Source organism: Uloborus diversus, chromosome 2 (genome assembly GCF_026930045.1).
Source record: "Uloborus diversus isolate 005 chromosome 2, Udiv.v.3.1, whole genome shotgun sequence".
Taxonomy (NCBI): domain Eukaryota; kingdom Metazoa; phylum Arthropoda; class Arachnida; order Araneae; family Uloboridae; genus Uloborus; species Uloborus diversus.
The window spans coordinates 59,469,924-59,497,009 of NC_072732.1; the positions used below are offsets into that span (position 1 = coordinate 59,469,924).

The 27,086-nt window shown below is 31.2% G+C and overlaps 1 protein-coding gene across 1 annotated transcript in view; it reads right to left on the reverse strand.

The window, feature by feature from the left end:
- Window positions 1–2,000: 2,000 nt before the first annotated feature.
- LOC129217069 (TBC1 domain family member 5 homolog B-like) overlaps window positions 2,001–27,086 on the reverse strand; it is a 65,060-nt gene continuing 39,974 nt past the window's right edge. The window contains exons 2-3 of the mRNA XM_054851315.1: window positions 8,502–8,603; window positions 2,001–4,740 (exon numbers count right to left, since the gene is read on the reverse strand). Coding sequence (XP_054707290.1) covers window positions 4,636–4,740; window positions 8,502–8,603 — 207 coding nt within the window. The 3' untranslated portion in view covers window positions 2,001–4,635. The remainder of the gene's footprint in view (window positions 4,741–8,501; window positions 8,604–27,086) is intronic.

The following is a 27,086-nucleotide window of genomic DNA, read 5'->3' on the forward strand; positions in this document are numbered from 1 at the left end:
TATCTTCATGAAACATTTAACTGTAAAACAGTATTTACGGGCATTTTCTTCATGTAAGGTCAATTTTAATTGTTTCCTAAATATATAAATATTCAAACAATAAATTCCTTTTGCCTCCCATCTGACTCACAAATAAGCTCCAAGTTGCCGAAAACATATCCCTGTAGGAGGGAGGACTTCACCAAGAAATATTATTACACGTTATGAGAATTCTCTGTAATATTTCGTAATTCCACTTTCTATGAAAAATAATGTGTCATCAAATTCTTCTTCTAGAATTTAAGTGGTATGTGTAATTTTTGAATTTTGAAGCGCTTAAATAATGGAATATCAAGTCTAGAACTAAGAAAGACAAGAACTTCTTTAAAGACACTCTGCAGTACGATTTCAAGTGGATGATGATAGCAATACAAATATATCACCGCTCAACTTTTGCTCCAAAAAATTACATGCACAATTTATACGGCCGGTATTGTAAGCCGCTGTATAAAACACTACAGCTTGAACAGTTAGCAATAAAGAGCAATCATCTAAGATATCATATACAACTGAAGAAATATCGCAGAAATTCTGAGTAGCTGTTCAACATTGGAACGTGAAGCTATCATGGTAAGCCTATCGGGCGTTTTTTCCCCAGTTACATCTGGATGTAGCTTTGTATCCCAGGGAATAAATAAAAAACCTAAATTTAAATTCATGAAATCTGATTTTACCTCTCGAAGATTTTCTCTTGACCTCATAAAGGATTTACATAAGGTTATTTGGATTTAAATTTACTGCATCTACATAGGCTGTTAATAAATGAGCAGCATCTTTGTCCCTAATATGGCATTTGTCTAACATTAATGAAATGCGAGCAGATCTCAATACTTGTCAAGCTTTTTTGCCTTGTGGTAGATCAGATATAGAAAAAAAGGTTCAACAGGTTAGGATAGATAACCATTTCGGTTTCTAAATCTTGTGAAATGCAAGAGGAATTTGATGATAATAAAGGACTATGTACTGAAATAGAAGACAGTTTAAAGTATAGATTTTTACATTATTCCGATCTGGATTTTTTTTAAATTTATATTTTAGATATGAAAAACAGAGTTTATTTTTATGGTAGGGTAATCGAGGATTTTTCAAAATTTAAATTATAAGAATGTATAAACATTTAAGTTTATAACTAAAGAACAGCGAATTAAAATATAATCGTCATTACTTATATTTACAGCATGGAAACCTAGTGACCCTATTTGCCACACATATTACACATACACAGAACATTTTCTAAATCAACACACCCAAAGCCTGGAGGAGGCAGTTTGTTGTTGTCAAAAATCATTCATTAGTGGCCTTTAGAATCCTTTGTGTCCATCTTGGTGGAAAGAAAAGTTCCCCTGCCGCTTGGTTTGAAACGAGCGCGAATAGCGGTATGCCTATCCCAAGACCATTGGTGTACTTGTACCCTATGTAATATGTAAAATTTTACAGAATGAAAGTGAGAGAATGGTTGGTCTGGAAGTAGCAACATCTATTGATGTTCAAAATTACTTTAAATATGAAACCTAGGAATATTTTTACATAAAAATGAGAAAATCCGCAATTTTTTCTTCAAAACTCTAAAAAGGGAACCCTAGGGGCATGTGTTAATATTCATGGATTGACTTAAAATTTTGCATGGATCATTTATTTGTACAATGGAACAAATTGAGGGGGCGTCGTGTAAAATATCTACAACTTCAAAAATAAGGACCACCCTTATATATATATATATATATATATATATATATATATATATATATATATATATATATATATATATATATATATATTATATAGTAATATATATATATATATATAATGTCTAACACAAATGAAGCAAATAAGTTATTGTGGTCAAAATCATTATGTGAATGAAGTGTTGTAATATGCATATATATATATGCCTCATTTATTTTTAGTACAAGTATGTACTAGTTAGTAATAAAAAAGGTAAGAAATTACTAATAAAAATCTACAGGCATTTAAAATATTTTATTACAAAAAACAATTACAAGATTTTGATCAGCAGTTCAAGTTGATAAATATGTACAAATACTTCAACCTCTTAAATCTAAATACATACATGTCCTACGGGATAGGAATTTGCAAAATTAAATATTTAATGAATATATTTACAAACATATTACAAAGTGTAAATATATACATGAAAATTTACATCAATTGATAATAAACTGGCAAGAAGAATTATTCAAAGTAAGTAATATATTCAGCACCATTTAGTTTGATAAAATGCTTTTATCAATTTTTGTGTTTGTTTTTTTATGATTTTTACGTTAATTTCGTATAGTCCCATTCAATGACTAATTACTTAGACATTTAAATTATTACTTTAAAGGGAACAAAATTGCAACCTTTACTTATAAGTCACATCAACATACTAACTGTATTTTTTTTCTTAATTTCTGTTTTTCACTTTTTTGGAACAATTAAACGCATGCAGATGCATTATATAATGAATTAACATTATAAGTAAATGTAATGTAAACTAGTTTTTCAAATTATTAGATTATACTCTTATACTTTAGCATAGATTTCTCATAAGAATATTGTTTGCCATTTGCAAGTTTTCTGCTCTTATTTGAAGCTTTATCCCTGACGGTAAGTATATAAATTACACTTTGCCGCCGTAAAATCCAACTAAAAGATTAAAATACTCAAATTATTAACAGTACACAAAGTAAGGTATTAGAATATGAATGAATTTCGTTTATTAAGTTCTTCTATTATTATCTAGCGACATTTAACTTTACCATATTCAGTTGACATTTACCATTTCTTCTTTGTCACGCAATTGTTTAAAAAATATAATATAGGAAATAACCAATGTACATACCTGTCCTCAAATATCAAAGCATCAAAATATTGAAGCATACATCGAGGTATTCCATAATCTAAAGATGTGTTTTTAAGATCCATGCATAAAATGTACCATAAAGGAAATGTTTCTTTTTTTAAACCAAAGGCAATGTATAAATTATTAAAAGAAAAGGGTACTTTTCTACAATCAATGAGAGCAAAATGCAGCTAAAACATAAGCTTCTATTTGCTTTGCAAGCAAAATTTGTAACGTTTCTTCAAGAAAGTTTTATCTTATTTCTATACATGCAATTTTCTTTATCTTTACCTTCTGATATCCACTGTATGCAAGTCTGTTTATTCATTTTTTTTTAGAAATAACATAACTGGATAATATTTATGAGGTTTTACTTTATTGTTAGGGTTCAAGTTAAAAAAGAAATCGAAGTTCTGATTTTAGTATTTAGAAATTGGGAAGATAATTTATAACGGGGCCATAAGCAAAGTTTAAAGATAATTTACAGATTCAATAAAATATAAGTCAATGTAGTTAATAATATTTGTTAAATAAAAGTATGCTTATAAAATGACAAATTATTCATCTAATTTAGATTATCCACATGAAAACCTTTATCAAATTTTACTGTACAAGAAATATTAATCTGGACTATGGTAATTTGACACCTTGTGTTTGATATCCTACATTTCGTACTAGCTCATTGTTGAAATTAAAAATGTATACGATAGGGGGTTGGTAGTTTTGCCGTTAAAATGGTATCTTAACCAGGACAGCCGGAAAACGTGGAAAAAAAACCCAGGTAACAACTGGCTAAAATGGCAAAAGGTAGGAAGTTTTTGTGGGATTTTAAAGACGTTCAGAAAAAAAAAGATATAAATTCGGGCATAATCCAATTGAGACTTGAGTCAAAACATTTATTTCGTTTTTAATTACTATTAATTTGATAATTAAAACAGCATAAATTACTACTCGAACAGAACTCGAAAAAGGTTGTGGGAGTAGATAGCGTAACACATTTCGATTTTTGAAATTCAATGTTAAAAAAAGGTTCGTGATGTAGAGGATGGCATTGAACCTCTTTTAGTGCATTTTTTATTCATAAAGTCATAGATTAATATGATCTTGTTGCTTTTCTTTCGTTTTAAATGTTTATATTACATACAAATTATAGTTGTTTCTTTCACATTTCTGTTATCTAGTATCATTGTCAAATTGATATTACTTCCGTTAAAAATTAACTAAAATGTAAGACTTTGTTATTAAATGGTAACTACTGTTACTTAACAGTTTAAACTGAAGTAAGCGAACTATTTCCTTGTTATCAACTCTCCTCTTTCGTAAATTCTACACTAAATAAAACGGTACAAACATAACGTTTTGATTACTGTTCCAATAGAATTTGAATACTTGAAGTTTGAAAATATTACAGTAATGTGATTACAGTTTAAGTTATTAAAAATTAAAATTAGCGACTAACGATACCAGTAAGTAAAGAACATCTATTTTTTTGCCATTTTAGCAAACATTGGTAAACAGATATTTCTGCCAGTAAGGTTTCTAATGTTTTACCCATGTTTTTTTTTTCCACTTTTGACAAGATCTTGCCAACCCTAATATTATAAAAAACTGGTGGCATATTGTACAGCAAATAGCAGTTTTAAATTTGATAATTTTATTTAAAAGAAACCTGCTTCATCTAATTAGTGCATGTAATTCGCAGCGTGTGAAGTTATCTCTCTAATGGGTGTGATCATAGTTTACATATAAAACGACTAATCCTGTAGTTCCTCCACTTGCAGACAAGTTGACCTGAGCAGCGTTTTGTCATCAGATCCACCATGATCACCTTCCGTAACATCAGCTTCACAAATTTCGGGCTGTGTGAATGAAAAAAAATCAAGAAACGAACTAATGATATGTTTCAAAGTGTTTAATCAGTCATAGAAAAACTTTAATGAAATAACACTAATGTTTATGTAAAAAAGCAGTCGAAATCTTTGTACAAAGATATCAGTAAAATAACACAACGTGAATAAAAGTTCAAATTAAAGCATTTTAAAACAATAATTTTTAACTCCGAAAACACAGTTATTTTCTGTTTGGTGGCTACCAAAATGAACAATTGTATCGTACATGAAAAGAATGGTTCACGAAAACTTAAACGCATGTAAAGTAAACGAAAGCTTATATAGGCAAATAGCGGTCTGAAACTAGAAACGTTACGACATTAGAACAGAGCAGGACATATTATTATAATGAGGGGAGCATAGAACTAAAATGTTTTGGAGGGTGAAAATCCTCAATTTGCCGAATGGAACTCCAAATTTTGCCGAATGATAAAATACAGGTATGCGTGCATCTAATAAGCAGGGACATTTGGGTATTGAAAAATTGAACTATTGCAGTTATGTCCCAAAATTTTTCGAATCGTCAGAAAAAACATTTCAGAATAAGCAAAAATATTGGAAGGTCGAATTGACCTTCCAAAACCTCCCATCAAAGTGCAGGTCATCTGAAATCCCAATCCTACAGGTCATCTGAAGTGAGGAAAAACGTCAGAGACAAACAATGTAAGAAACTTTTTCCTGTATTAGAGCATTCGTAAGATTTATCTATCAATTTGCTGCTTAAGTTCCCGAATAAAAACTCAGTAGTCATTAACAGGTAAGCCATTTGGCTTTGGGTAAAGTTTAAACATAAAATCAAGAAATGTATATGTAAACGCCAAGATGGTAACAAAGACATAAAGAATACAATATTCTAATCACTAAGGTAAACAAAAATAATTGCTTTATACAAAACGGGACTGTCAATCAATTTCACCTTTTTTTTTCAAATCGGACATCTAACTATTTGCAAAATAATAATAAAATCTCATGTAACTTTCAAAGTTTGGAGAAAAAAATCTAATGAGCAAATACTAGTTCCGTATTATTATTTACAATGCATTGCACAAAATATTAAACAACATTTAAGTAAGTTTAACTTTAACTACGTTTTTAGGTAAAAGTTAGCAACAAATTTTAAAACCAGCTTTAATATTAGATCAAATTTTGAATAGTTTTGTTTATTTTTTGTTGCGTGCCTTTAAAATGACTCTGCTAATACGCAGGAGTTTATGAAAGTAGTTAATTTTTCTTTCAGTATTTTTTATGCTTACATATTTTTATAAACTTTTATTTTGCACACTATGTCTGACTACAATTTGATTTAGTTAACAGCACTTTTCACTGAAAATTTGCTAAATGTAAATAGTGGTTATTATTGTTACTCTCTTATACTACTACTTATTTTAAAATTATTTTTGTTTTTTTCTTTAATTATATAATTATAATTCTATTTTTTGTGTATTATTTTGTTATTTTATTATTATTATTATTACTACTATTATTATTGCTATTTTACGCCGATTAACTCATATTTGAATAAAACACAAGTCTCAACTCTCTTCGAATTCGAAATTTTTCTTAATTAAAACTTATGAGAACAATTTTCATTCGACATTGCAAGAAAGTGGTATGAATGTTTAATAACTCTAACACAATAATAACACATGTAAACGCATTTTAAAATTTATTTTTTATAACTTTAGCTGGAGCTCTTACTTTAATGCAATACAATATAGTTCTTAACAGTTGGTGTGAGAAATAATTCCTGAAAGAAGCGTTTAATATATTTTATAACAAAACATACAATTTATTGAAAATATAAATTTAAGATTTTAAAGCATCTATTTATTTTTTTTTTCTTTGAAGCATATACACATATTCGTATTTATTGCCAATATTTCTTTTGCACAAAGGAGAATCCCGTGAAACCCTTATGTACTTACCTTAAACATTATACATTATGCAGTTTCTAGAGCATTTTCAGCTAAAAATAAGTACGTTGATGCTTTTGCATTGTTAACAAGCAAAGTAACCGAATTTTTAATAAATTGAGCAACTTCCCCGATAGCTATTTTTTATTGTTAGCTAAATAATGACATGTTTTTAGGCATGTTCTTAAATTCGAAAGTTTAGTTTTTCTTTCTTTGGTTTCGTCCGGTAAGAAGGATTGTTTTCTGATTTTTATTTTTATACCTTTTTTTTTATTTTTGTTAAAAAACTTTTGAAACAAGAATCTAACGAAAATTTTCATGAACCTTTGAAATGAAAAATTTCAGCAACTGATTGTTTATTAGGATACGGTATCAAGCTAATTGGCTTTTTGGAAAACTTTCAAGAACTATGTTATAATTAGCATTTTACTAGATGTAATTTTTTCTTAAAGAGCGATATTGCTGTCTAAGAAATCAAATGCATTGCGATGCACAAAAATGTTTTAGTTCTTATTCCTTTTTTTTTTCCTTATTTTTCTTTCTTTTTTTTAATGGAGAGAAAAAAGGAAATCGTATTGACGGCAATGACTCGGTATATTTTTCAAATGCACTATGAGTATTGTCATCATTATTGAGATAAAAATAAAGGATTTGCTAAGAATATACATAAAATATTTTGTTATTTATTAATTGCATTTTTGAGAGCCTTAAATGTGTTTAAAACTATATACAAAGAGAAACAAAGATGTGTTTCATGAAAATTACAAGTTATGAAAGACACTAACATGTATGAGAAAACTAGAACGCGAGATAGAGAGAAAAAAAAAGGTTTATAGTTGTGTAGGAATAGTGCAAACTTAGGGGTGCCCATATCCCCCTAGAACAATGGTGCACCCTTTAAATTCCACAACGCCCGCCCCTCAAAAAAAAGGAGAAGCTTTCCTCTTAAAACACCCCTTAAAAATTTCAATGGAACAGTCTGGGCCATGACCCCCCCCCCCTCCTTGTAAGTGGGAACCTCCTGAAAAATTACGTTTCTTAAGCGCGTTGGATAAAGTGATGAGTATTGCCGGGCTGAAGAGTGGATGAAAATGTCGTCGACTAAAAAAAGTGATTTTATGAGGCGTGCGCAGAAAATGATAAAATTCAGTTTATCAACAAAAGTGCGTAGTAACTGGGAAAATAACCCTTAGAGCATTATTCATAACTCTTATAAAATTTATTGTTTTGAATTTTGCCTGCCACCTCCAGGGCGTACTACCTGCGGGACAGTCGTATCTGCTGAAAGGTCTTGCAATTGAGGGAAAAGTGAACATTAACTTTGATGCTTTTTTATTGCATTTATCTGATTTATGATGTTGTTTTGCCATACCAACATTTTACAATTTGATGCTAATATATGAATGAACATTTTTTGGAGAAATAATGATGAAGTTATTAAATATTAACTACTTTGCCCACAATTTCCATTAAGGTCAATTATTATTTGTTTTTTTAATGATGGCTTTGAGCGGCAACACTCCTTTGCTTACGAAAGAAAAATGAATGTTTGCAATGATACGCTACGTTAGGAATTCGGAATTGATTAATGGAAAATTAAATGCTTTTATTAAATATAAGTTTGCCTTTATCACTTCATACATCATCTTCACCTTATATTACTATCTCAGAACAATCCTACGTCATTAATACAATGATTCTAAAACTTGTTGAAGATACTATAATTTTAAAAGTTTCTATGCATTAATGTATACTTTTCAAAATAATTCTTCACTAGAAAGAAAAATCAAAGTTGTAATGAACAAAGTGCATACTTACATGCAAATTAGCCATGGTAGAGTTCTGCTGTAAACATCCCTCGGTGTTCTTTATTTGTGGTTGAACTTTCAGAGTTATGCTGTATTTTGTTACTTTTCCTGCCTAAAATGAAAAAATTCAGAATGAGATATCATGACATGCATAACTAAATTTTATTATTATTATTTTTAAATGATATTTGTTTTGAAAGCTTTTTTCTCTATATGAACTTGTTGATAAATTTAATCAGTAGTTACCGCCTATGGTCTTGTCAAATTAAACATGAAAACAGTAGGATTAATAAGCATAGTTATAAACGCAACTTTCATTTTGCATTTCATATACATCTGCAAATATTAAAAGATCCGTCGATTAAAAAAAGTAACGTGCATTTTAATCGCTGTTATGCGTATATATGTTGCGTAGTTAATTTTAGAAAAAGTAAAAAGTCAAGAAATAATAAGTATTTTAAACCAAAGAAAAATTCAAAACGTAGACAGTAACCTGAGGCCAGCTTTTGAGGTTTCTGCGATAGAACGTGCGGTAAAGTTTGCCTTCAAGTTGAGATCGTGAGAAGCAAGGGGATAAAAGTGGGTTATTTAAACTTTGAAATAAAGCGCGTTCTAAGTTCAAACCTTAGGTGGGTTTTTATACTTTTTGTTTTAAATCATGGTGTACAGCAGCAACGACCATTATTACTAATATCATCTCTTGTCCTAAAACAGAGGAGATGTTCTTCCACCATTTGTATTGGTTACCTCCTTTTTTTTTTTTTTTTTGGCACTTACATTTTTTTTTTTTTGTTTTCACTGCTTCAATTGTAAAATCTTTTGCAGTAATAACATTGCACATGCTTTCATACAATATCCTCCGCATAGTGAGTCACGTATTGTTAACATAAACGTGATAGTGAAAAAGCCACCAGAAAATTACTTAAATGAAGTTTATTAAGCACTTTTATTATACTTGACCTGATTGTCACGGAGAAACTGAGGCCTAGTTTTTCTGATATCTCCACAAAGAGACTTCGGGATTTCACTAATTTATTTGCTTAATCTTAACGTACAACTTAGAACTGAAAAGTTAAAATTCTAAAATAAAATAATTATTTCAATTGGGATGGAAAACAACTAATTTCATGTATTTTCCTTATTAAATGTTTAAATATAAAACCCATTGTTACAAATGTTGTTGCCTTGCAACAGTAAAGCAATCGTAAGCAATCGTAATGAAAATTTTGAATCAAGGATTCTCTGAAGCAAGCATGAAATTAGCAAGCATAAATCCTTAAGAGGAACAAGGATTAAATTTTAGTGCCAACTGCTTAAAGTTTTAGACACATATATAGGTTTTTTCCTTTTTAGTGCCGAGTATTTATATGAAAAAATAAGGTGAAGTGTCGTGAGGGTAAAATTATTCTATTTTTGAAATACATGTACACTAGAAAGAATAAAATAACAGATTTTTTTTTTTTAAATACCAAGCACTCTTTATAATGCACTCAAAAGGACAAAACAACTTTTCTGGGTCAGAAAGGACAATTTAAGAATTCCTGTAGTTTTCGAAAATTACAAGAAAATAACACACAAACGAAGAAAAGTGCGGTTCTAATCATGTAAAACCAAACCTTTCTAATAAGAAAAATATGCATGTTTCAACACTCAATAAGTTATGGTTGAAAGCTAGATAATGATGATAAATTCTCTTCATGACTTGAGCCGCACTTTTTTTCGCTTGTGGTATCATTTTCTTGGAATTTTCGAAATTTACAGGAATTCTTAAAAAGTCCTTTCTGACCCAGAAAAGTTATTTTGTCTTTTTGAGTGCATTATGAAAAGTGCTTGGTATTTTAAAAAAAATTCTGTTATTTTTATCAAATCTTTAGCAGCATTTATATAGCAATATAGGACAGTGATTGCACATCTTTTTTTCATCATGATTCATTACTAGAAAACCCCATTAGGCCCCATTTGATGTATTGTGTTACTCGAAATATTAATGCATTTTCACATGTTATAACCCTAAAATAACCTTTCTTTTAGTTTTGATAAATATTTTAAGTTTGTAAGAAAAAGAAATTAATTAAAAGAAGTGTACAAATGCAAAAAGGGAAATCGACGAAAGCCAAATAACTCATTCTTGGATTGCCAATGAGAACAACTAAAACGCCCCCTATATCAGCGTCCCCCATTCTCTCCAACGTTGGTTAACACTGATATAGGGTAACAGTTACCTTTGAGCAGACAATTAAAAAGTTATATAGAAATATTAAGCCGTACAAACTTGCAGAGAGCTGCACACACCTGTTTCAGATTACATAGAACAATGGAATACCTCCTTCACAATGTAAGTTGGTGACCTTATGGGTGAAAGTTTTTTCATCCAAATATACCCCAAATTGTTTATGAATTACAAGGCAACTGGAAAATCTCCCGTCAAGACATGACGGGTAAAAATTGCTTCTACATTTGAACGAAGCAATTTGCAACTCTAATAAACTATAGGGGGCGCTTCAGTCACTGTCTAATGGCGAATGAAAAAGGTAAAACAAACAAATGCCGTAACTTATAACTTGCTTTGACGCTTAGTGAATGACAATAACTTTTCATCGTGTTTTTGGAAAGCTATCTTTTCTATTCTTCTGAAATTACATTACATCACAAACTGTTGGAAGCCTGTAATTTACCGCGAAGAAAACACGTGGAATGGAATGTTTTACCTTTTTCTTTAGTATTGTTAATCACCGCAAATTAGCGTATTGGAGCTCTGGAGTTGCGAATTGCCTATTTGATGATATTTTGATACTTGAAATTTAAACCCTAATACCAGTGGATTAACCCTAAACTCCAGTAGATAGCGCTAATTGTTTTCGTTTCTTCATTCCCCTGAAACGACAGGCTTACCAGTAAAACAGTTAAGTTACCGTATCGAGTTTAGCCTTGTCACAATGAACCTTTCCCTGCATGTGAATCATTACCAAAACATATTGTCAAATTAACATGCCATGGCGCAAGTTTCATTGTTGAAACACGCGTGTTACTCGATCATCGGCTATTATTTATATGACGATAAGTCTTCAAGCATAAGTATAAGCGTAGCGGAGATTGTTGTACCTTGGAACACTGCTAATTTCTAAGAATCTATTTATAGCAGCCATGTTTTTGTAATCTCTTATAGTAGCCTTCACCACAAAATGGTGCCATAGTAAAAATCCGCTTCAACTGAGTAAAATTGATAATTTTGTGAAAGAAAGAAAATTTAATGGCTCCAAAAGTAAATACTTCCTTCGTTTTTCTTTCATTTTTTTGTCTTTGTATTTGCAAATTTAATCAACTGAATTTTATTTTGTTATAAAAAAGAAGTACTTTAAATATTTTGCTTATGAGAAAATAATGATAGTGCATATAGATTGACCATTATTTTGTTTTTTCTGAAACCAAGTGGGGATTGTACCTTGGGACAGCCAATATTTTGTACCTTAGGACACCTTCCAAGGTACAACATATGCATGGTTCTTAATAATTAAGATATGTTTACGCACACTTTATATGAGTTATTATTTTTGTTAAATAATAATTCATAATTCATTGTTCATAATTCATAATTAATTATTCATTATTTAATTCACTATCGCGAAATTTTTTTTTTTTTTTTGTTTTCTGGTGCAAAATTGATTTAAGTATATGGCTGTTTCCTGAATCATAAAGACTTTCCCATAGTACAACAGGGTGTGTTCCAAGGTAGAATAGGATGTTGTACCTTGGGACAGCTTGGAACTTTTACTTTAAACGGCTGGCAATATTTTATTTTCAAACTGTCTGAATTTTAAAGAAGTACATTGCTTAGAAGTATGTTGGAGTATTTTAATGTGACTTTTAGAGCTTAAGTTTGATTTAAATAATTGACGTTTAAAATTAACATATGAAAAGTGTCCCTAGGTACTACACTCTCCCCTAACTTAGAAATGACAGAACATTTCGTTTGTGTTTTGATACGGTTTTGAAGTTGTTTTTGAACTACATACTGGCAGTATCTACACATTTTTGCTACATAAATGGAACCCAGTTGCCACAGCAATCTTGGCAATAGATTTCTAAAGCAGCTTCAGGATTTATAAAATTTTAAAACCTGAGCCACTGAATTTTAAAGCCTTGAACTGTGTCATGTTTTCCTGTTGCTTGCAACCATTGTGTATTATAATAACAGATAATCCTAAATTCAACATTTCGCTTTTGAAGAACCCGGTTTGCTACCAAATTATATCGTAAATATCAGATTGGCCTTAAGATTGCATCTACAAAGCTTTTCTTCTTACAAAATGGCAGATTATATTTTACTATTATTTTTTAATGCTTAAGTCAAATTAAGTATCATAAATAATATTTTTGGGCTCAATGTAGCTCCATTTTTTATGTAGACCTTTAAATTGAAGTCTGAATTTTGAGAACCTATTGAAAAATTTTCCTTTGCATGCTTCTGACAAAGACTGGTAATTAAGGGTATCACTGACAGTTTTTTTCTCACTAAAGTTAATGGAACATTGCCTTATCTTTTTCTTTCCAGGTCATTATCCTCTATCTTGAAGGATCAGAAGACATAATTGCTAATTTTCTTATTACTTTGTCTTAATTGAGTAAAAGCAGGAAATCAATAAACTCATAGCGCTGGTGGTTGTCATTCGCGAAACGGGGAATTCATCCATCACTTCAGCTTGATTTCATTCTTAAAGAAGAAGGAAAGCTAAAAAAATATATCCAGAAAGTTCCTGTACTGACCATGAGTGCTTGATGATCATGTCCGTCATTTCGAGGGTGGAAATGGCACTTCGCATAACAGATTTCAGAATTCAATGTATTTTCTGTATGCACATCGATATGCGTAAAGGTTTTGCTGTTTTCAAACGTCATTTCTACGATAATAGACGTTACAATTACTGCACAAAACACCCTGCAAAGACTACAAATGTATCATATTCTTGTTTCTTTACCTGCACTTTACAAAGAACGTAGATTCTCATTCTATCTTGTGCAGTTAAATTAGAAGATTTCCAAAAATAATATATAAATACAGCAAACTGTGGAATGGAGGGAAATGAAAATGCAAACTTTTTCTCATAAAAAGGTGCAGCGATTATTCAAACTGCTATGATGTTCCGTTTAATATTGCAAAGTTAGTAATAAGATCCATTTTCAAGAACAAATTGAAAAAAATAACTATTAGTTAGAAACTCCCAGAAATATTATTGGAAATATATCTAAAGGCTTTCCGATTGGCCTAGAATGAAAGCAGTAGCAGAATTCCGTGTTGCTACTGGGAACAAGTGCCGTGCTAAGCATTTATATTTCTGTACCTCATAGACAAACTAACGTAAGTCACATAATATCTACTTAACAGGAAAGATGGAAAACGTTCGTTTGGCGCTTGCAAAGGATGAGAAGCGTGCTCCTTTAACACTGGTCAATAATTACAAAGGTTTTTAAATTTTTTTAGAACTACGTTCTTATGTCTCGATGTTGAGTAGGAATTTCCATAAAATGCACCAATAAACGGAAAATCACAATTTTTGGACTTACGTTAGGCTGGCTCTGAGTTACAGATTTCCATTAATGTATTTAATGATCCATACTGAATCATCTGTAATCTTCTGGAACCTATGGACTATATTCATGAGAAGCTCTGCCCTAGGTTGTATACTCCAAGAGTTTGAGGGAACGCTACTGGGAAACAAAATACCAAATAGATCCATATACTTTTTTCTTTTGTCACTTTGATATTAATTCTTGCTATTTTTTTGTTCATTACTCATTTGTTTTGGAAGTCAATGTTGTCTTTTGTACACGCCATTGGAAATTAAAAATACTAATAATAATACCCTTTTTTTGCACAGTAATAGACGCATCCCATATGACAAGTTCGTTAGTAAGCCAAAAAGGACAATTTCAATATAGTTTTCAGATATCTTCCAAACTTAATTACATTAAATAGAAGTGGTGTCTATGTTATTCATAAAATTCAAGTAATGAATCAATAATCTAACATTTTTTAAGTCTTTTCAGAGTGTGAAACAATTGATACTTCTATTCAAATTTAATTACCTCAATGTAATATGTACTGTACAACTACCCTCCTCCGGTTTACTGAAGAAATTCTAAATAACGGGACTGTTGATGATATCTTGATATTTTTGAGTGATTTTTTTCACCTCAAAATTTATAGCTCCTCACGTTACCTAAATGCAGTGTTGTTGTAGTGTTATAGAAAATAACCACTATGAGGTTGTGGAGTCCATTGCCTCGAGAGGTTGGACTTCTAGATTAACATGGAAAGCAGCATAAGAAAATGATATAGCATAAAGAGAGGAAATTAGATCCAGGGCACTGGCAGGAATTGAACCCATGACCTCCGATATTTCAAGCGAAGCTTCTATCTCAAGGTCATGGAGCCCTCAGCTCCATTCTTTAAGTAGTAGGTAACTAATATATTAAAGTTTTTCAAATGAGGCAGTAAGAAGCAAAGTTATTTAAGAAGTAAAAATAAAAATCTGGAGGTAACCAGTACAAATGGTAGGTGAACCTCTCTTCTGTCTTCGGGAGGAAGATAGTATTAGTAGCCCATATAGGTTCTTTTATACAGCGTAATTTAGAAAAACGTTTCAATGAAAGACTTAGGGCCTTATCTTTAAACGCGTTTTACTCAAAACTATAAACTGTCCAATGCTCCTTTGCTTCTCACTGCCTCAAATGTTTTTAAATACTTCACTGGTGAGGTGGTTTGTCTTACACCCCAGTTGATATTGACGCGTTTTGCAATGTTTACACACGAAGCAGTGAGAAGCAAAGGGATGCAAGTGGACTGTTTAAAGTTTCGAGTAAAACGCGTTTAAATTTCAGATCCTAGGTAGGCTTTCATTTAAAAAACATCCAAATCACGCTGTACAACAGCACCTGCACCTACTAGGACTACTAGTACTATTTCTTGCCCCAAAGCAGAATACAGGTTCTCTTATCAATTGTACTGGTTATCTTCAAATTTTTAATTTTGCAACTTACACCCCTTTTGCTTCCCACTGCTTCATATGTGGCTCTAGATGTAAATACGTGTATATCACTTACAGCACTGTTTCAGTTGTACTTACATAAATAAATAATACAGATATTGGGAAATGTCCTACTTTAACTAGCTAGATTTTGTGGAGAGGCCAGGAAATATAATGTTGGAATTACTTGAACCACAAACTGCAGACTTACGTTATAAAAACAGTCACCTCATTAGTGAAGTGTTAAAACACAACAAATGTTACGAACCATCAGTATACTAATACGATATAAAAATTTTTAAATCATGTAAGAGTCTTTAAAAAAATTTACAATTTAATGTCAAGCAATGCTGTGATTAGGATCTGCTTAGCTTTTACTACGTGGCCAGGTTAGGTTTGCTGCAGCGACAGTCGTTATTGCTCGACGATGTTACTTCAAAAAAAAAAAAGAAGAAAATGCGCTAATCATTTGATATAATCCTCTTGTAACTAGAACGCCGTAGTCGGAATCGTAACGTCAGAGTAGAACTGACTTCGGGGAGGGACTGAGTCGGAGTAAGAGTCAGGATTCAAAGGGTTAAAAACTCTAATTGGAGCCGGTCATTTTACCCTTAGAGTCTGCAACCCTGCCAAGGCTGCGTAAAGAGTCGGAATGATGGAGTAGGTGGCGGACTGATTCGGGGTAAATTAATCGGAACCGATCCTTTTTCCTCCGCCTATATTTTAATTCGATTGTTTGTAGATTGTTAGTAGTCACAAGTCTTACCGAAAGAATAAAAACGTAAAAATAACAATAGCAAATACATAAATACGTAAATAAAAGAGTGGAAATCCTTTAAAAATCTTTCGCATCATCATATATTCTTTAAAACTTCAGCTGAGTGCTTTCCACTCAATAAGCAAAAATCGAACAAAATAAACAGGAAAAACTCTCGAGAGCAAAAGATCAGTTCTTTTGTTAGTAAAAAATAAAATGCGCACCTGTGTCTCTCAATAGGATGAAGAAGCAACATTTTAAGAGAATGCTCAGTTCTTTGTTCTTGAAACTCTGACAAAGATATTTGATTATTTTGAGTGTTTTCTACTTTTTGTAAAACATTTTTTTAAAGAAACGTTAGCTTTTGAGCTTCAACTTTTCTTTCAGAGATGGAAATATAGAATCTATAACTATTTCTACGGAAAAACACTTACCTCAATATTTAGTTTAAACAAAAAATAGAGAATTAAAAAAGAAATTATAGAAAATGTGTGCTCTAAAGTAAAAGCGTAATCAACAAAAATAAACCAACACAAATTTTCAAAACACTATGCAGACAGGTGTTTCGAAATGCAATCTCACATATTTTTGTTTTGAAAAAGCATTCCTTTTAACCCAGAAACATAGGACTGCTTTGTTTTGAAAAATTGTGCGTGTTTAACGTCGTTAATCTTCCTTTTACTAATATGTAGGTTATTTATTTATTTTTTTTTTTGAAGTTAAAAGGTCAAGAAGCTATGTCACCTTACACAATGGCACAATTGCGTTTCCTGATGTTCATGGCAACATAAGTTGATTTTTTCACTGTTAAATTCATCATTCTTGTTTTCAAAATGCAGCTGTGGATTACTCTCAGAATATTACTTATGAGTTGGGTATTACTCCCTTTAGAAAAGCAGTTTATTTTATAATCAACATCCTCACACATAGTAGGGCAGACCGGAGCACGTTTGTTTTATGTTTTGACTAAGAACATTTTAGATATTGCGGTTTTATAAAGAAGTTAGTGGAGTCAAAATTGGTACATTCAGTTGTTGCTCATTTTGTATTTTTCACCGATAAAAAAATTGTTTTTGAATCGAAGTCGGTTGCATAAATTTGGCCCGGATACGGGGCATGTTTACGCATATTTATTTCGACCCCCTAACGTGGTTCCGTTGGTGCTTTGAACATACTGTCTTACCATCATTAAAATAAAGCAAATTTATTACAGACTGAATAGTGTTTAAAGTTAAAGCTGAAGGTGCATGAAGACAGCACTTTATGATTGTAAGCTATAAGATACGAATGTGTAACTTAATTAAAATTTAAATTGTAATTTTCAAAACTAAATAGCCGGAAAATACTAAAAAGGTTTGAGACAGTTTGGAGCAAAAAAGTGTCAGGTGCACGTTTGAGTAAGACACAGTAAGAGTGCTCTGACGTCAACGCGTAAACTTGCCCCGTTGTCAAGTTTGGATTTATTTTTAACGTGAAAAAAAAATGAATAACATTTAATTCATACAAGTACAATTCTCAAAAAAAGAATAAAGTTCTGCGAATTTTTATATACTTGTTCTTTTTTAACTAATGGTTATTCATTCACAATAAGCTTCAAAACGTTCAACACAAAACTTACTCAACTTGGTAGAAAACAGATTATTATTTGTGCATGCTAGATCGAAGCTCGACTGATGTTCAAAAACTTGTGCGAATATGTGCTAGAGAGCAGCATCAATCTGTTATGACTGTTGACTCTCCAGTTATTATTCGTTTCGAAAAAAGGGCACTGCGTAAACTTTCCCCGGTCCACCCTATAAATAGAAATTGTATGGCAACAAGTAACAGTGGGTTGATGTCAAGAATGACCGTTATCACACCCCACACCAGCCATCCATTGCCCGGCGACGATAAACAGCTGCACCGAGACAATGCTGAAAAATTAGCAGCAAAAAACTACTGGTATACTAAGAGGAATGTTCTATAAGTGCAGTACGAAATGTACTGTAAAGTGTGCAACAAAGTGGTCTAAAAGTTAAGACATAAGGTCAGTGTTTAAAGAATGTTCTCAGATGTGTTCCATAAAGGGTTAAAAATGTGTGCTGAGCCAAATAGCTGTATCAAAAAATTTGCTTCAAAGCGTTCTAAAACAGGGGGACAAAACGTGCTCTTAAAGTGTCTGAAAATTTTAAGTGAACTAGTTTTTAACTATTCTGTGAATATCTAAAAATAGAAGTTATGCTGTAATAATCATTTACTTTGTTCGATATTGTTTGATGCAAGCATTTGTTGATAGCGAGCATTGTGTTTGATGACTTGGAAATCTGTTTGTTAGCTTATTTCTTTTTTATGCCCAGCATTAGCCAGTATTTTATTCTTTTGGAAGAGGAAATCATTTTTCAACCGTCAGTATAGTTTAAACTTAAGTCTTAATAATTAGTACAACGTTTGATATTTTTTCTTCCTTTCAAAGGAAAAGATGGATTTTTTTCTCTTCATTAACTTGCAGGCCGAGTTTATGAAAAATATACAACGTTCTGAAAGCGTAAGAAGATTTGCAACCAAAGCACGTTTCAAAATGCACTCTTTCTTTGCACCTTAGTAATTCTCTTTTTGGAAAAGAAATCGTGCTAGAATATATCCCTCTTTATTTTTGCTTAAAAAAAGACTTTTTTTTTTTTTCCTCTTGCTTTTTTTTTTTTTTTTTTTTTTGAGTGCGTTCCTAAAGAAAAACTTTTGAATTCAAATAAATGATTCTGAAAAGGAAAATATAAATATCAGCCACATTCAGCACAAGTTCGTTTGAGTCTTGTACCAGCATAGAATAAAATGTGTTATTTTTTCGGAAGAAATTTAAAAGAAGAAATAATTTGAATACGGTCATATTTTTTTTTTTCGGAAAAGATTTTTTAGAGTCAGTTTTATCTTAACTTACTCAAAGTTTCTTCGAGTTGGAACTATAGTTCAGAAATCTTTTTGCAGTATCATTTTATGCATGACGGTGAAAATTTAACATCAAAAATTTAATATTGCTAAAGAAAGCTTTAAAGTATGCAATTTATTAGTAAAAATATTTGAATGGTTAAAAGTTAAAAGACCAATGATAAAACCTGAACTGTGGAGTCAGATAGGGTTATTTTCTTACCGGCTCCGTAGCCCTATTTATGACTGCTTTTAAAAAATGTACATTAAGTAATACGTTCTAAAAGTGTTAATTACGGTTTCACTTATGATGTTTTACTTACCCTTAGGTGACCTTATCCTCTAGTAAGTGCGCTAAATAAAGTCACCCTAAGGTTCTTGCCCTAGTATCTCGCTTATTTGTAATTAAATTGACTCCGATTTTCGCAAATTTACCACATGACTCATAACAAATAATAAATTTAAGAAAAATCATAAAAAAAGTTTAAGTTTTAACTACGTTTTCAACAGTGTACCGAAACAAAGACAAATTGGCTTTCATGAAAACACGTATCTCCAATAAGACCAACTCTGGAAAAAAGTCAAAAAGAACTATCAAACTTAATAAACTTTATTGGCTACATAAAAACACATTAAACCGTATTTGATGAACTCAGAAACAGTGAGAAGGCTACGCAGGTTCTAATAACAGCATTACTATGTGTAAAGATTAGATTTACTCCAACTGAAGTTAACTACTGTAATTCATGAAGAAACAACATTTATTGTAAGATATGATCGCGCCATAACGAGGAGACACTTTTGTAATATCTGTTTACTACACTTTTGCCTGTTAATGAAAAACTGTCAATTTTAAATGTTTTATGATCAGTTAGACTTTCTAAAGACGATAAAATCTTGATATAGCGAGTTTTGGCTATACTACATTACAATAAGAAAAGGAAAGAGGGAATGGGGGATATGTTATCGGGCGCATCCATCTTATACTTCATCATATATCACATCACTATATTTATATCACATAAGATCAAAATTTTTATTTTTATACTAATTGCTTTCAAAAAATACACGCATGAACTACTCTACAATCTTATAACAGCAAACAGTATAAACACATATTAAGACTCATTTAAAATCAAGCGTTTTTATAGATATATTTCATTAAAAAATTTTAAAACCATTCTAATAAAGGAGTGCAAACACCTCAGTAGTAACAAAAGCTTTTATAGTAGCAAAAAAGAAAAGTAAATGGTTATTAAAATGTGTTCATTAATTATCATGTATGTTTCCAAGTGAGAAAAAAATTCGATCTTTATCGCAATGTGTATTATTCTGTCTATTTTCCTCTCAACCAAATGTAAAGGACATTTTTTTTTTAATTTTTTCAATTCTATTTTTGTTGTGTTTTTCACCAGTACCAGATGTTAAAAAAAGTCCACTGAAGAAGAATATTTCAAGCACTTGATTTTTAGGGCATTATTTATACTGGGTTAGGTCGGGTGCATACATGTGTAAAAAACACATTTTCACTTTTTATTTTTAAATAATAAATAGAATTAGTTAAGAGTAAAGTTTTAGTGCTATAAGAATGCCTAACGTGCGGTTTTTGACCTAAACTGGTTCATCATAAGTTAAAAGAAAAAAAAGTTAAATGAAGCTGTTTTTAAGTTATACCCAAATCATTTTTTATTTTTGGAATTTTTTTAGCTTTAACTTTGTACGCTCTAGTTCAAAAATATCACAGGCTTGAGATTTAGGAAATAAAAGCTCAAACCGTGATTTTGACGGGAAGGGGTCAGCTAACACACCAATGGGAATACTTTCTAAAATGCTACTAAGACCACATAACAAATAAATAAAATATTCGATAAACTAATAATACATTTTCGGAGGAAATCTTAGGACTGCTTAACTACTTTTACGCCAGCCAATCCTTTAGCGCAGCTTATTGACGCAAAAGGAATTTCTCTGTTAAAATATTTTCTGCCAGTGACAGTTATTTGCATCGCTCTTTCAGCAAAAGTCGGAAAAGGAAGAGTTAAGCAATCATACTAATCCGTTAATGGACAAAAAACAATCCAGAAGAACTGGTGACAAAACCTTTCTTTCTTATATTGTTAGCGTCATTTAGACAATGGCCTAGCTTTGTTAGAAAAAGGCTGTGCTGAATAAGAAATTTGTGCTATTTCGAATTAAGACAAAATATCAGCAAAGTGCACCAAAAGGTGAAAAAGGAAATTAGTGTAAGCGAAATACGATAATGTTTCGGCACAAAACATTGACTTTGTTGATAATAAAGTAACTATTGTGAGGCTTTGAGAAACTGAGCTTCGACTCTGACAATGTTTATCTCTATTTCGGAAAATAGGGAGGGGTAATTGGCGCAAGTTGAGTTAAAAAACTTTCTTAGTAGTTTTTGAAAAATATTCCAACTGAAATTCGAGATAACAACACGTCTATGTTTCACTAAACTCTTTTAAAACGGGTAAACATAGTCAAGGTCACAGCTCAACTAACCAGAGCTGTACTATAGTTGCAGCAAACCGTGCAAAGTCGTTACGGGTATTAGGTAAGATGGATATTCAATTGTAATCTAAAGCAGTTAATGTGAACGAAGCATCTCTAGGCATTCAATTAGAAAATTCATCTGCTAGTATTTTTTAATTTGTCCTTTAAAGAATTTTGCAGTATTTCTCCCGTAAGTAAATGAGAACTTACAGGGTGTTTATAATGTCTTGATCTGATGAAGAACATGTATTTAAACAACTACTTAAGATTTTTACGTAAGTATATCTTTATTTTGATGTTCATGCAATTCATTTTCCCCCCATTGATACAATATTGGCTACAGCTATTTAGTGGCGCTATAATCAAAAACTGAAGATCACTCTTTTGAAAAAAAAAAAAAAAACTTCCAGGGGTATCAACGTTGTGAAAAAAAAGTGTTTTGAAATATGGATCAAAATTTAAAAAAAAGTAACATTGTTTAAGTCTGTTGTTTAACTTATTTATTTTGTATTGAATTATTTTTAGTGGAAATTTTTATAAGCTTGCGGTATATTTACTATTTCCCTCTTGGGTGCTAATTTCATAGTTTCATTTAGGAAAGGCATTCATGTAGTTCTTAAGAAATAGAGAGAAAAATCAGGCAATAAAGCAAAATACTGGGTTTTGTCATAATAAAAGCTTGAATTTCTTCAATACTCAAACGCATTTTAGCAATAGAAATAAATGTGTATGTTTTTACTACGTTTTTTCATGGAAATTTTTAAATTTATATTCAAACGTATTTCCTGTCCACTTTATGGTATTTAAGAGGAACATGAAAATCAGATAGATTATTGACCCGAGAATGTACTAACACTACTTTTAGTGTTACACATTAGACTAGTGAACTCCAAACTAAGGCCAGTTGCTGCAGGCCAGATTTTAAATATATGTTTTAAAAAAGTTATAATTACGAAGTACGTTTAATTCCGCCACTAGAATGTCTTATGTATTTATTGCACATATTAAGATAAATACAATGTCTAAAGTAAGACATTCAATACTATCAGGTTCTTCAGATCCTAAATTCTGCTTAAACCTAACATAAAAAAATACATTGCTTTTTTATTTTGCTTCATTAGAAATTGAGGATAGTAAGACCTTCAATAATAAAAAAAAAAACCATAAGTTAGGCACCTGAAAAAAATATTGGAGATTCCCAAATCAATGAAAGATTTAATAAGGTTACACAAAATGCTTCTGACAGGTAATGAATGGAATTTTTTTCACTTATAATAACTAATAATGAATTATTAAAATAAGATATGTCCTTGATTTCGTAGCTACTGAAATCAAGAGAAGTGGAATCCTATTTTACCCGACTGCGAGTACACGACGCAAAGGAGTTAAATGTGTTTATAAGTCTATGTATGTATGTTTGTTCCTATGTGGCGTTGTAGAGGCTAAACACCTTGGCCAATTTTGGTAATTCTTTGGTGAATCGATTTGACTTAACCTTGGGAGGGTCACTAAACACATGACATCAATCAAAGTTTACCATATGAACAACCAGTTGCAATTTGAGAAAGATTTGACTGACGACGTTTCCTAGCTCGCGTCATCATGAGCTATACAGGCTGTTTATATTCTGTGCTGAGGTTGACTTAAGTTCGCGCATTTTTGCTGAAGGTCAAGCACTTGTAGCTTTAAGCCGAGTTAGGTCCCTAGGGGGAATAATTATCAGTACAGTTTAGACCGCAGAAGGTTACTTTATAAACTTCACGATACAAACTCTCTCTATGAAATGGCAAGATTGCGAAATGTACCATTTTGTAATTATAATAACTAAGTCAATAAAAATTAACTAAGAAGTGTAAAATAAAAAAAAAATAAATGAAAACAAAATACCGGACTGCGTAAAAACAAAAAAAAACAAAAAAAAACTAAAAATAAAAATGTATAAACCCAGTAGTTTAGAATGTCATTAAGTACTATACTGAATAACTACATCATTGAAATAATTTTATAATCGTACACTAACAACACTGCTGTTATCTGCTGTGTACGATTATAAAACTATTTCAATGGTGTAATTATTCACTATAAAACTTAATAACATTCTAAACTACTGGGCTTATACATTTTTCTTTTTAGTGTTTTTGGTTTTTACGCAGTCGGGTTTTTTGTTTTTATTTAATAACTTTTTATTTCGAGTAATTTTTATTGGGTAATGTTTTGCCCATAAATTAATGAATCTCAGTTTTGATGATAAGACATAAAATTGTTTTACTTTCTGTGTTGATTAATGTGACATCTGCAATATGAGAACGGCAGATTTGATGTGAAGTTTGAAATGTATTGAGTATCTATGAATGTCATAACAACGCTCATTTTTAAAAACGTAGTTATTATATATAGTTCAAATAGTTCTAACACAAAAATATGTATGTGATTCTGAAGTACAAGTACAATCGAAATGAGCTATCTCTATCTGCGTCAACGAGTCTCGAAAAGTTTCCAAAAAAAAAGGTCCTTATTTGGCCGAAACTTTGGAAAGGTGTTGGGTCCTGCATTAGACTAAGTAAAATGTAATAATTAACATAGTCAACTGATATATAATTAGTTAGCAACCGAAACGATAAATGGTTCATTTGAGAGTTTAATCTGAAATCAGTTCCGAATTCAGCTAAAGCTACAAAGAAATAAAAACTAAACAGAGATTCACAGAAACTAGTAAACTCAAAAGTATATTAATAAAATAAAGAAAATAACCCTAATGCTTACATTATTGGCATTAATGTGTCATAATTTGCTACAACACAGAAAACAGTAAACATTTAAAAATGGTTCTTAAAGCTTTGCAACAAAATTCAATTAAAGTAAATTATATGAAACAGATGTCTCCAAAAGCAAAAGCAAATTAGAAATAATGCGTAGATAAAAGTTCCAATTTTATGTTTAAAAAGACAACAAATATCTGAAAAAATTAGAATAAATATGCTAACCTGCGTGTAATAGAAACATTTAGCGAAATAAAAATATTATAGCTTCTGATTCGAAATTACACTCATTACTAAATACATGATTTTTCAACAGTAAAACTAATTCAAGAGCAAAGCATAAAGAAAATATAGATCTAATTTATTTCTTTCCGAATTCCAATATGCAAAAAACACTTTTGAAAGACAGAAGCAGCTTAGTAAGAAACTAATAAAATAGCTGAATTTCATTCAGACATTAGCTTTACATCTTACTTCTAGTATGGAGTACTCAAACTACAAAACTAATCCAAAACCGATTACTGAAGTACACGTAAAAGTTACTTAAGTAAATAAAACTTTTAAAAAAATAAAGAATTGATTCATAGGCACATTTTATTTAGCCCACTATAATTTAGATTAGGCTTTTAGTTGAATGCCAACTCTGAATAAACTTGGGAATTTGACTATCATCATCTACTTATTTTATATTATCCCATTGAAAAATGTTTATAAATCAACAAAACTTTAAATCACTTTCCGGTTTTCGCTTTAAATGTTTACAATTGTGCCTTAAATGCAAATATATATATTTTAGAACCTTAGAATTTTTTACATTGATTAAACGAGTTTTTTAGCAAAGATTTTAAAACATAAAGTTATACTAATTTTTTAATTGAATAGGTAGAAAAATAAACCAATTTTCTTTTGCACATATGTATATTTTTGAATTAAGTCCGTGATGATGAGCCCGGTTTTTTAGACTAACTATACGAATTTAGCAGTAAGTTACCGTCCCTAAGCCAGGGCTAAGGCAGAAGTATATGCAATATCCGAAGCTTTATCTTCAATTCACGTGTCTAACCGCTCCCTGCTGCGGAAACTCGCTGGTGAGATGAATTCCCTTTGTCTACCAGTTTGCAGGCACTCTCAGCTTCGATGAGATGACATATGCCTCCAGCTCGGTTACTCACTATTCCTGACTGAGGAGTTCTAATAGGAACGAAACTATAGTCTCAGGATATGATAACCGGGCTGTATGATGTATTGCATGTCGTTCTGCCTTAGCCCTGACTTTGGGTGATATTTTACTGCTAAATAGAGTATTTGTGCTGAAAATTATTTTCTCCTCGTTGTACACGGTTTGAAAAATAATTTCTTTGTGCTTTTGCTCTCCTTTCTATGGTTACCGTTCATAGAATTGTACGTTTGTATTTTCGATGGTAAGCCTTTCGGTGAGCCTTTTCTACAAGCATTTCTTCCTGATAAAGTGCTCTTACGCCCTTTACGTGACCATTAAGTCTGTCTTTACCGAGAAGAACAATTAATAGATAAAGAAATTGGCGCTCCCTCCATAAGATAGCTTTTCCATTTAGTCCCGAGCCATTAGGTCTTGAATATATTTCCTTTCAGCCAACAATCTGTATTAAAAGAATTTGGTCTGTTTAGGAAGAAGAATAAAGAAGGATTACGCGAAAATGCATTACAGATCTGTTGCTACAGAATAGCTATGGTTTAACTCTAGTTTCTGTGTATTTTATATAAGAATTATTTTTATTGATGTTAATTAGACAAATAAGACTTTTTTTTTTTTTGCTATCCATTCAAAGTTTTAAATGTAAACTGTACAATACTTTAGTAAATATTATTTTGGCATACATATCGGCTCATTTAAAAAAAATCAAACTAGAACATGTTTGTTCATTAATGGATGTTTTCTGAAATGAATAGCTTGCGGTGTTAAAGATAGACTGATTGTTTTTTAGAGTTTATTTCAAAAAACTTGGTAAACAGGAAAACCAGATTTAGAAAACAATAAAATTATCAGTGAAAAAATCTAGTGATTACGAATATAGTTGTATTTTATATCAAATACTAGCTGACCCAGCAGACCTTGTTCTGCCATATTAGTTTTTCTAAGATTCAAAAACTCTGATGGATAATTTACAGCTTCGTCAGAATCGCAAACTGTATCGATCGATTTGTATGATACCAAGTCGCCAGGTCGTATCTCAAAGTTTATAAATCGTCAACCTCCACATTTTTTGCTGCGAAATATAGCTCTTTCTGCCAGCCACGCATGATGCATGTGCTGTGTGCGTACATCTCGGTCAATAAGAGCATTTTCTCGAATAAACGATGGTGCTGAAATTAGTGAGCAATTTTATGCATTCAAAATTTTCATAGACAGCAAATTTTCATTTGTCGATATCTGACAATGAGTCCGAGAATTTTTCAGCAAATAGATCTTGTAGCATTTAGACGTACGTGTTTTAGCTGGACCTTTTCAACATTACGATACAGTGGCGAGGATTTCAAGTAAACTTTAATCTCATGCGAGATTTTTGAATGTCGAATTGCGGAAATGTTTGTCTGAAATCACTTCAAGAGAGTAACAGAGTGCCTCGTTACCTTTTGATGTACATTGCGTCTGGGTTATTTTGAAT